Raw genomic sequence first — 12,632 nt, forward strand, 5'->3', positions numbered from 1 at the left:
GTAAATAGAACAATAACAGTTGTAAAGTAAGTCAGAGCAGACCTGTATGCCGCTTTAAAACTGTATCTTAGTTACTGTAATGAAGTTACCCATACTCTACGGCAGTCCGTTCAGCGTATCACGCCTCTCCAGGCAAACCAATCAGTGGACAGGAAAGGCGGGCGTTGGCGCTGTCACTGCACAAAACGTAAACACGGAAAAACACTCAGATGGACACGAGATATGGCCAATGAAACGGCAGCATTGACTTCGTACGCTTCCTTCATTGGTGCATTTCAAAGGGCGGGTTCTGAAGTCGAACCTGCACAGAAAGATAGGAGAGAGGTACATTGGTGAACGATCTCTACTTTACTGTACTTGTGTATGTTTTAACCGTCTATACAGTAGTGATAATTACGATAACAGGTCAGGGTGTTTTTTTTGTTACCTTATATATGGCATGTTTTGTGCGCAGAGATCTTCGTTAAGCTCGCTATCTGCAGCCTGTTATTAACGTAACGTTACCTTATAGCTACAGACAGAAGTTTGGTTGTATAGCGTTCGGGATAACTTGGTGAGTCGGTGTGGATACATTGTTTTAATTAACTAGACACACAGATGGCAACCAAGTAACATGAGCTAACTGTGAGATGGAGGAATAACAGCATGACGAGGGAATAGATGCGGAAACGAAGTCCACATCCATCTGCAGGAATCACAAAGAGATGAGGAATAACGTTATCTGAAATAAAGCCCTGTTTTTAAACCTCTCAGACGAGTAACCTTATCTAAAACGAATACCAGATGAAATTACTGTAATTTTCAATAACCGAGAGCGATCTCTCCTCCTGCACCGTCTCCCCCTGGCCGACAGATGTCGATGTTGTAACGTCACAGCCACTCCGTTTATGAGCCAATCAGATCATGACTAAGGACCCGTCGTCATGCAGCAGCAGCCAATGAAAGGGCAGGAGTTCGGGTCCAGGGGCGGGGCTGAGGTTGGGTTGGTAAAGCGGAAGGCTGAGAGAGATGACCCTGCCTTCCCATCTCCTCCCAGCCCTCTTCCGATCTTCCTGTTTCCATCTGAACTGGTGTTCTACTCTGATCAGAGGAGTTCCCACAGGAGAGTCCTGACTCTCTACAACCCTTACACCTTCACCATCAGATTCAAGAGTAAGAACCATACCTACCTCTGACCTCCAACCCCTGACCTGTTGTGAACGTCTCTGTATTCTATGGTAGAGGCAGAGAGCAGCCTGAGAGCCAAGTCCTGCGTCAACCTTTAACCCCTGACCTCTAACCTCTGACATCTCTCTCTATAGTGTTGTGTACAGCCCCATCTCTGTATTCAGTGGTGGAGGCAGAGGGCAGTGTCAGAGCCAAGTCCTGTGTTGACCTGTGAGTATCATTAAGCATAATCCAAATACAACACACTATGTAGTGCTTATGACGGCTCTATAAAGCCTTTATAAGTTGTTATTGGCTTTATTTGGAATAGCAGAGAGTTGAAATGACGCCCTATTCCCTGGCCTTTATAGGGCAGTACTGTTGACCAGGGCTTTTACAGGGCAGTACTGTTGACCAGGGCCTTTATAGGGCAGTACTGTTGACCAGGGCCTTTATAGGGCAGTACTGTTGACCAGGGCCTTTATAGGGCAGTACTGTTGACCAGGGCCTTTATAGGGCAGTACTGTTGACCGGGCCTTTACAGGGCAGTACTGTTGACCAGGGCTTTTATAGGGCAGTACTGTTGACCAGGGCCTTTACAGGGCAGTACTGTTGACCAGGGCTTTTATAGGGCAGTACTGTTGACCAGGGCTTTTACAGGGCAGTACTGTTGACCAGGGCTTTTATAGGGCAGTACTGTTGACCAGGGCCTTTACAGGGCAGTACTGTTGACCAGGGCTTTTATAGGGCAGTACTGTTGACCAGGGCTTTTATAGGGCAGTACTGTTGACCAGGGCTTTTACAGGGCAGTACTGTTGACCAGGGATTTTATAGGGCAGTACTGTTGACCAGGGCTTTTACAGGGCAGTACTGTTGACCAGGGAATGTAGGGCTCTAAAAGGAAATAAGGTGCCATTTTGGACACAACCTGAGACTTCCTGTCCTCTGACCTGACTTCCTCTTTCTCCCCACAGAGTGGTGCGTCACCAAGATGTGTCCCCCCGCCACTGGGGAAGGAGAGATCGGTTCCGCCTGGAGGTGTCGGGGGGAGGGCAGGGGGCGAATCGGGAGGTGTGGGCTGAGCTCAGGGGAGGAGAGGCCACTGCCCAGAATCGACCCACTAGCCCCCCGAGACTCCTCCCTCCCTCTCTCGCTCCTCTACCTTACTTCACATTGCCCCAGAAAGGTGAGTCACTTAGTTAGCCCTCCATACAGGGGGAGAGAGGATACCCCCCAGCATAGACCCACTGACTCCCCCCTCCCTCCCTCACCCTGTCTCTCACTCTACCTACATACTCCTCCGTTAGATCGACAGGCACCCTGACGAGATTTCTCCTTCCTGAGGAAATGGTCACATCTCTGTCAACATGTATCATCTCTCTCCCCCCTTATAGAAACAGTCACATCTCAGTCAACATCTATCATCTCTCTCCCCTTATAGAAACAGGCACCTCTCAGTCAACATCTATCATCTCTCTCCCCTCTAGTTCGGAGACTGTCCCAGTTTGCAGTGTCGGTGGTGATGGGTGTGGTGTGTGTTGCTTTCTTAATGCTCCCCCTCCACTCTGAGCCCAACAACTTGGTTCCTAGCTATGCCCATGTGACTGTCACACAGAAATTGGTGTGCGCCTACACACTGGGTAAGACATCTGTGCGTGTGTGTGTGTGTGTGTGTGCGCGCGTGTGCGTGTGTGTAACTCTTATTTATTTGTCTCTAAGGTCTGCTCACCATGGTGTTTCTACGGTAACCAGAAGAGGAGATGGTGTTTCCACGGAGATTCAGACCAAGATCCCCCCCCCCCCCCCCCGTTCATTCCCCAGACCAATCTGATATGTTCTAGGGGCCAACAGGGCTGATATGTTCTAGGGACCAACAGGGCTGATATGTTCTAGGGACCAACAGGGTTGATATGTTCTAGGGGCCAACAGGGCTGATATGTTCTAGGGACCAACAGGGCTGATATGTTCTAGGGACCAACAGGGCTGATATGTTCTAGGGACCAACAGGGCTGATATGTTCTAGGGACCAACAGGGCTGATATGTTCTAGGGACCAACAGGGCTGATATGTTCTAGGGACCAACAGGGTTGATATGTCCAATAGGGCTGATATGTTCTAGGGACCAACAGGGCTGATATGTTCTAGGGACCAACAGGGTTGATATGTTCTAGGGGCCAACAGGGCTGATATGTTCTAGGGACCAACAGGGCTGATATGTTCTAGGGACCAACAGGGCTGATATGTTCTAGGGACCAACAGGACTGATATGTCCAACAGGGCTGATATGTTCTAGGGACCAACAGGGCTGATATGTTCTAGGGGCCAACAGGGTTGATATGTTCTAGGGGCCAACAGGGCTGATATGTTCTAGGGACCAACAGGGCTGATATGTTCTAGGGACCAACAGGGCTGATATGTTCTAGGGACCAACAGGGCTGATATGTTCTAGGGACCAACAGGGCTGATATGTTCTAGGGACCAACAGGGTTGATATGTCCAATAGGGCTGATATGTTCTAGGGGCTAACAGGGCTGATATGTTCTAGGGACCAACAGGGCTGATATGTTCTAGGGACCAACAGGGTTGATATGTTCTAGGGACCAACAGGGCTGATATGTCCAACAGGGCTGATATGTCCAACAGGGCTGATATGTTCTAGGGACCAACAGGGCTGATATGTCCAACAGGGCTGATATGTCCAACAGGGCTGATATGTTCTAGGGACCAACAGGGCTGATATGTTCTAGGGACCAACAGGGCTGATATGTTCTAGGGACCAACAGGGCTGATATGTTATAGGGACCAACAGGGCTGATATGTCCAACAGGGCTGATATGTTCTAGGGGCTAACAGGGCTGATATGTTCTAGGGACCAACAGGGCTGACATGTTCTAGGGACCAACAGGGCTGATATGTTCTAGGGACCAACAGGGCTGATATGTTCTAGGGACCAACAGGGCTGATATGTTCTAGGGACCAACAGGGCTGATATGTTCTAGGGACCAACAGGGCTGATATGTTCTAGGGACCAACAGGGCTGACATGTTCTAGGGACCAACAGGGCTGATATGTTCTAGGGGCCAACTGGGCTGATATGTTCTAGGGGCCAACAGGGCTGATATGTTCTAGGGGCCAACAGGGCTTATATGTTCTAGGGACCAACAGGGCTGATATGTTCTAGGGACCAACAGGGCTGATATGTTCTAGGGACCAACAGGGCTGATATGTTCTAGGGACCAACAGGGCTGACATGTTCTAGGGACCAACAGGGCTGATATGTCCAACAGGGCTGATATGTTCTAGGGACCAACAGGGCTGATATGTCCAACAGGGCTGATATGTTCTAGGGACCAACAGGGCTGATATGTCCAACAGGGCTGATATGTTCTAGGGGCCAACTGGGCTGATATGTTCTAGGGGCCAACAGGGCTGATATGTTCTAGGGACCAACAGGGCTGATATGTTCTAGGGGCCAACAGGGCTTATATGTTCTAGGGACCAACAGGGCTGATATGTCCAACAGGGCTGATATGTTCTAGGGACCAACAGGGCTGATATGTTCTAGGGACCAACAGGGCTGACATGTTCTAGGGACCAACAGGGCTGATATGTTCTAGGGACCAACAGGGCTGCTATGTTCTAGGGGCCAACAGGGCTGATATGTTCTAGGGACCAACAGGGCTGATATGTCCAACAGGGCTGATATGTTCTAGGGACCAACAGGTCTGAGAGTCCTTTAGGAGCCTTTTGGCAAACTCCAAGTGGGGTGTCATGTGCCTTTTACTGAGGAGTGGCTTCTGTTTGGCCACTACCATAAAGGCCTGATTGGTGGAGTGCTGCAGAAGATTGTTGTCCTTCTGGAAGGTTCTCCCATCTCCACAGAGGAACTTTAGAGCTCTGCCAGAGTGACCATCGGGTTCTTGGTCACCTCCCTGACCAAGGCCCTTCTCCCCTGATTGCTCAGTTTGGCCGGCAGGCCAGCTCTAGGAAGAGTCTTGTTCCAAACTCCTCCATTTAAGAATTACGGAGGCCACTGTGTTCTTGGGGAACTTCAATGCTGCAGAATTACGGAGGCCACTGTGTTCTTGGGGACCTTCAATGCTGCAGAATTACGGAGGCCACTGTGTTCTTGGGGACCTTCAATGCTGCAGAATGATGGAGGCCCCTGTGTTCTTGGGGACCTTCAATGCTGCAGAATGATGGTGGTCACTGTGTTCTTGGGGACCTTCAATGCTGCAGAATGATGGAGGCCACTGTGTTCTTGGGGACCTTCAATGCTGCAGAATGATGGAGGCCCCTGTGTTCTTGGGGACCTTCAATGCTGCAGAATGATGGAGGCCACTGTGTTCTTGGGGACCTTCAAAGCTGCAGACATTTTTTTGGTCCCCTTCCCCAGATCTGTGCCTCGACACAATCCTGTCTCGGAGCGCTATGGACAATTCCTTCGACCTCATGGCTTGGCTTTTACTCTGACATGCACTGTCAACTGCGGGACCTTATATAGACAGGTGTGTGCCTTTCCAAATCATGTCCAATCAATTGAATTTACCACAGGTGGACCCCAGTCAAGTTGTAGAAACATCTCAAGGATGATCAATGGAAACAGGATGCACCTGAGCTCAATTTCGAGTCTCAGCAAAGAGTCTGAATACTTATTTACATAAGGTACTTCTGTTTTTATTTTTTATAAAAATAAAAATGTTTTCCCTTCGTCATTATGGGGTATTGTGATGTCATTATGGGGTATTGTGATGTCATTATGGGGTATTGGGATGTCATTATGGGGAATTGTGATGTCATTATGGGGTATTGTGATGTCATTATGGGGTATTGGGATGTCATTATGGGGAATTGGGATGTCATTATGGGGTATTGTGATGTCATTATGTAGAATTGGGATGTCATTATGGGGTATTGTGATGTCATTATGGGGTATTGTGATGTCATTATGGGGTATTGTGATGTCATTATGGGGAATTGGGATGTCATTATGGGGTATTGTGATGTCATTATGGGGAATTGGGATGTCATTATGGGGTATTGTGATGTCATTATGGGGAATTGGGATGTCATTATGGGGTATTGTGATGTCATTATGGGGAATTGGGATGTCATTATGGGGTATTGTGATGTCATTATGGGGAATTGGGATGTCATTATGGGGTATTGTGATGTCATTATGGGGTATTGTGATGTCATTATGGGGTATTGTGATGTCATTATGGGGAATTGGGATGTCATTATGGGGTATTGTGATGTCATTATGGGGAATTGGGATGTCATTATGGGGTATTGTGATGTCATTATGGGGAATTGGGATGTCATTATGGGGTATTGTGATGTCATTATGGGGAATTGGGATGTCATTATGGGGTATTGTGATGTCATTATGGGGAATTGGGATGTCATTATGGGGTATTGTGATGTCATTATGGGGTATTGTGATGTCATTATGGGGTATTGTGATGTCATTATGGGGAATTGGGATGTCATTATGGGGTATTGTGATGTCATTATGGGGAATTGGGATGTCATTATGGGGTATTGTGATGTCATTATGGGGAATTGGGATGTCATTATGGGGTATTGTGATGTCATTATGGGGAATTGGGATGTCATTATGGGGTATTGTGATGTCATTATGGGGTATTGTGATGTCATTATGGGGAATTGGGATGTCATTATGGGGTATTGTGATGTCATTATGGGGTATTGTGATGTCATTATGGGGTATTGGGATGTCATTATGGGGAATTGGGATGTCATTATGGGGTATTGTGATGTCATTATGGGGTATTGGGATGTCATTATGGGGTATTGTGATGTCATTATGGGGTATTGTGATGTCATTATGGGGTATTGGGATGTCATTATGGGGTATTGTGATGTCATTATGGGGTATTGTGATGTCATTATGGGGTATTGTGATGTCATTATGGGGTATTGTGATGTCATTATGGGGTATTGGGATGTCATTATGGGGAATTGGGATGTCATTATGGGGTATTGTGATGTCATTATGGGGTATTGTGATGTCATTATGGGGAATTGGGATGTCATTATGGGGAATTGGGATGTCATTATGGGGTATTGTGATGTCATTATGGGGTATTGTGATGTCATTATGGGGTATTGGGATGTCATTATGGGGAATTGGGATGTCATTATGGGGTATTGTGATGTCATTATGGGGGTATTGGGATGTCATTATGGGGTATTGTGATGTCATTATGGGGTATTGTGATGTCATTATGGGGTATTGTGATGTCATTATGGGGTATTGGGATGTCATTATGGGGTATTGTGATGTCATTATGGGGTATTGTGATGTCATTATGGGGTATTGTGATGTCATTATGGGGTATTGTGATGTCATTATGGGGTATTGGGATGTCATTATGGGGTATTGTGATGTCATTATGGGGTATTGTGATGTCATTATGGGGTATTGTGATGTCATTATGGGGAATTGTTTGTATATTGCTGAGGATTTGTATTTATGTAATCCATTTTAGAATAAGGCTGTAACGTAACAAAATGTGGAAAATGTCAAGGGGTCTGAATACTTTCCAAATGCCCTGTATGTAGGTTAGGGAGTTAGAGTTATTGATATGTAGGGTTAGAGTTGACTGCATTCAAAACCATGTCTGAGGATTTCACAATTTTCCAAACAACACTTGACAAGCACTCTTCCAAAGGAGACGACATTGAAAACCAAAAAAGGAGCAATAAGGAGCAATAACATTTTAATCGATGGAATTGAGGACATAAAGACTGAAACTTGGTATGACATAGAACTCAAGGCCAAGAAACTCCTGGCAGAGCAAACTAGACGCTAAACTCATGGAGATGTAGAGGGCGCATAGGCAATGTGTTTTTCTTCCCGATGCCCAGATTTAGGTCTCTCTTGTCGTGTGTTTTGTCTTTTCATTTTGAATCCCAGGCCCCCGTCCCCGCGGAGGCCTTTTGCCTTTTGGTTAGGTTGTCATTGTAAATAAGAATTTGATCTTAACTGACTTGCTTCGTTAAATAAAGGTTAAATAAATAAAATAAAGATCTATAGTGATGAAACTGGTTCAAAGATATTGATGAAATTCTCAGGAGAGCCAAGTGCCTGAAGGGAACTAAAATCTCCATTTAAAAAAAAGGAACTGCTGTCACGACTAATTGAAGAGGTGTGTTTCTGTGTTTCACCTGGTGACCATTACCACACATTTCCAACTGTCTTAACCCTCTCTTCGGTGGTGTTAGGTGGACTGTGTCAATGTGCCTTCTATAGGAAGGTGTGTTTCTGTGTTTCACCTGGTGACCATTACCACACATTGCCAACTGTCTTAACCCTCTCTTCAGTGGTGTTAGGTGGACTGTGTCAATGTGCCTTCTATAGGAAGGTGTGTTTCTGTGTTTCACCTGGTGACCATTACCACACATTGCCAACTGTCTTAACCCTCTCTTCAGTGGTGTTAGGTGGACTGTGTCAATGTGCCTTCTATAGGAAGGTGTGTTTCTGTGTTTCACCTGGTGACCATTACCACACATTGCCAACTGTCTTAACCCTCTCTTCAGTGGTGTTAGGTGGACTGTGTCAATGTGCCTTCTATAGGAAGGTGTGTTTCTGTGTTTCACCTGGTGACCATTACCACACATTGCCAACTGTCTTAACCCTCTCTTCAGTGGTGTTAGGTGGACTGTGTCAATGTGCCTTCTATAGGAAGGTGTGTTTCTGTGTTTCATCTCGTGACCATTACCACACATTGCCAACTGTCTTAACCCTCTCTTCAGTGGTGTTAGGTGGACTGTGTCAATGTGCCTTCTATAGGAAGGTGTGTTTCTGTGTTTCACCTGGTGACCATTACCACACATTGTCAACTGTCTTAACCCTCTCTTCAGTGGTGTTAGGTGGACTGTGTCAATGTGCCTTCTATAGGAAGGTGTGTTTCTGTGTTTCACCTCGTGACCATTACCACACATTGCCAACTGTCTTAACCCTCTCTTCAGTGGTGTTAGGTGGACTGTGTCAATGTGCCTTCTATAGGAAGGTGTGTTTCTGTGTTTCACCTGGTGACCATTACCACACATTGCCAACTGTCTTAACCCTCTCTTCAGTGGTGTTAGGTGGACTGTGTCAATGTGCCTTCTATAGGAAGGTGTGTTTCTGTGTTTCACCTGGTGACCATTACCACACATTGCCAACTGTCTTAACCCTCTCTTCAGTGGTGTTAGGTGGACTGTGTCAATGTGCCTTCTATAGGAAGGTGTGTTTCTGTGTTTCATCTCGTGACCATTACCACACATTGCCAACTGTCTTAACCCTCTCTTCAGTGGTGTTCGGTGGACTGTGTCAATGTGCCTTCTATAGGAAGGTGTGTTTCTGTGTTTCACCTGGTGACCATTACCACACATTGCCAACTGTCTTAACCCTCTCTTCAGTGGTGTTAGGTGGACTGTGTGTCAATGTGCCTTCTATAGGAAGGTGTGTTTCTGTGTTTCACCTGGTGACCATTACCACACATTGCCAACTGTCTTAACCCTCTCTTCAGTGGTGTTAGGTGGACTGTGTCAATGTGCCTTCTATAGGAAGGTGTGTTTCTGTGTTTCACCTCGTGACCATTACCACACATTGCCAACTGTCTTAACCCTCTCTTCAGTGGTGTTAGGTGGACTGTGTCAATGTGCCTTCTATAGGAAGTGCACCCCTATTGATGAAACAAACACCAAAGTATGGTTGTATAGGACATGTGAGGCATACACTTGTTTCTGTTCCACTCAGACTGTGTATCTCTTTAAATTGGGTAAGATATCTACTCTGATAACATGGTCTTCAACACATTAGATATTAATGAAGCGAACAATAAATATAATGATTGTGTTGATCCAGATTAAAAAATCTATCACTTGTGATTACTATAATGTTAAACAGATTAACAACTCGTACAGCAGTGTATCTAATTCCAAGACAAGATTATTTTCTACCTTTCATTTGGATGTTCACAGTCTTCCTAAAAATCACAACCACCTTCAATATCTGTTTTCTCTCAGTCATGAATGTTCCATTGTTGCCCTTTTCAGAAACCTGGTTGCCTGAGGAGACAATCTTTATGACGTCTCCTTATAATGCCGTTCACCACTGGAGAACATCAAGAGTGGGAGGAGGAGGGTCTATATTTGTTCAGAAATGTTTTGAATTCTTTGTGAGAGAGGACCGTGGATTTACGCTTGATAACATTGATGTTGAATCTCTTCATAGAAATTCCCTCGTGTTCATTTGTTGGTGGTCAAAAAGTGGTAGTTGGATGCATCTATCGGCCACCCGACTCTGGCTATTGTCATTGATATCCTTGCATTAACCTTGGGTTTGATTAAGAATGAAGATAAAATGTATTTTATATTGGGTGATTACAGCATAAATGTATTTGAAAGTGAGAACATCTGTGTCCCCTCATCTATAATCCCACTAGACTGACCAGTTAACCTGTGTCCCCTCATTTATAATCCCACTACACTGACCAGTTAACCTGTGTCCCATCATCTATAATCCCACTACACTGACCAGTTAACCTGTGTCCCATCTATAATCCCACTAGACTGACCAGTTAACCTGTGTCCCCTCATCTATAATCCCACTACACTGACCAGTTAACCTGTGTCCCATCATCTACAATCCCACTACACTGACCAGTTAACCTGTGTCCCATCATCTATAATCCCACTACACTGACCAGTTAACCTGTGTCCCCTCATTTATAATCCCACTACACTGACCAGTTAACCTGTGTCCCATCTATAATCCCACTAGACTGACCAGTTAACCTGTGTCCCCTCATCTATAATCCCACTACACTGACCAGTTAACCTGTGTCCCATCATCTATAATCCCACTACACTGACCAGTTAACCTGTGTCCCCTCATCTATAAACCCACAGACTGACCAGTTAACCTGTGTCCCCTCATCTATAATCCCACTACACTGACCAGTTAACCTGTGTCCCATCTATAATCCCACTACACTGACCAGTTAACCTGTGTCCCATCTATAATCCCACTACACTGACCAGTTAACCTGTGTCCCATCTATAATCCCACTACACTGACCAGTTAACCTGTGTCCCATCTATAATCCCACTACACTGACCAGTTAACCTGTGTCCCATCTATAATCCCACTACACTGACCAGTTAACCTGTGTCCCATCTATAATCCCACTACACTGACCAGTTAACCTGTGTCCCATCTATAATCCCACTACACTGACCAGTTAACCTGTGTCCCCTCATCTATAATCCCACTACACTGACCAGTTAACCTGTGTCCCATCTATAATCCCACTAGACTGACCAGTTAACCTGTGTCCCCTCATCTATAATCCCACTACACTGACCAGTTAACCTGTGTCCCATCTATAATCCCACTAGACTGACCAGTTAACCTGTGTCCCCTCATCTATAAACCCACAGACTGACCAGTTAACCTGTGTCCCCTCATCTATAATCCCACTACACTGACCAGTTAACCTGTGTCCCATCTATAATCCCACTACACTGACCAGTTAACCTGTGTCCCCTCATTTATAATCCCACTACACTGACCAGTTAACCTGTGTCCCCTCATCTATAATCCCACTACACTGACCAGTTAACCTGTGTCCCATCTATAATCCCACTACACTGACCAGTTAACCTGTGTCCCCTCATTTATAAACCCACAGACTGACCAGTTAACCTGTGTCCCATCTATAATCCCACTAGACTGACCAGTTAACCTGTGTCCCATCTATAAACCCACAGACTGACCAGTTAACCTGTGTCCCCTCATCTATAATCCCACTAGACTGACCAGTTAACCTGTGTCCCATCATCTATAATCCCACTACACTGACCAGTTAACCTGTGTCCCCTCATCTATAAACCCACAGACTGACCAGTTAACCTGTGTCCCCTCATCTATAATCCCACTAGACTGACCAGTTAACCTGTGTCCCATCATCTATAATCCCACTAGACTGACCAGTTAACCTGTGTCCCATCATCTATAATCCCACTACACTGACCAGTTAACCTGTGTCCCCTCATCTATAAACCCACAGACTGACCAGTTAACCTGTGTCCCATCTATAATCCCACTAGACTGACCAATCTATCTGCCACCCTTGTTGGTAATACTTTGACTAATTCTTGGAATGATGTGGCTAATGCAGGTATACTTTATACTGACCACTTTCCAATTGTCCACTTCTCTTTGGCAGCTGGAAATGAATATATGGGAATGATTAGTGGCATTAGAAAGTCATTGTGAGCGCTGTAAGATGTCAATTGATATTTCATGGGAAACTGTTTATAATCAGGCCGATGTGGAGTCTGCTTACCAGACTTTTCTCACATTTTTCAATGCTGTATTGCTGCTCTGCATTAGTTAAACCATGTAAGAGTAGCAGATGGTTCCGGAAACCTCGCTTAATAAAAAGTTTCTCACAAATCCCTCTCACTTG

At 45.5% G+C, this 12,632-nt stretch overlaps 1 protein-coding gene across 1 annotated transcript; it reads left to right on the forward strand.

Annotated features, from left to right (window-relative positions):
- The first annotated feature begins 291 nt into the window (after positions 1–291).
- LOC124014347 (motile sperm domain-containing protein 1-like) lies at positions 292–3,045 on the forward strand. Its single transcript, XM_046329217.1, has 5 exons — positions 292–1,152; positions 1,302–1,377; positions 2,121–2,332; positions 2,634–2,786; positions 2,866–3,045. Exons 1-5 carry the CDS (start codon positions 924–926, stop codon positions 2,892–2,894), a joined length of 699 nt encoding a protein of 232 aa, XP_046185173.1. The 5' UTR covers positions 292–923; the 3' UTR covers positions 2,895–3,045.
- Positions 3,046–12,632: the final 9,587 nt, after the last annotated feature.

The sequence above is a fragment of the Oncorhynchus gorbuscha genome, linkage group LG25, assembly GCF_021184085.1.
Source record: "Oncorhynchus gorbuscha isolate QuinsamMale2020 ecotype Even-year linkage group LG25, OgorEven_v1.0, whole genome shotgun sequence".
Classification (NCBI taxonomy): domain Eukaryota; kingdom Metazoa; phylum Chordata; class Actinopteri; order Salmoniformes; family Salmonidae; genus Oncorhynchus; species Oncorhynchus gorbuscha.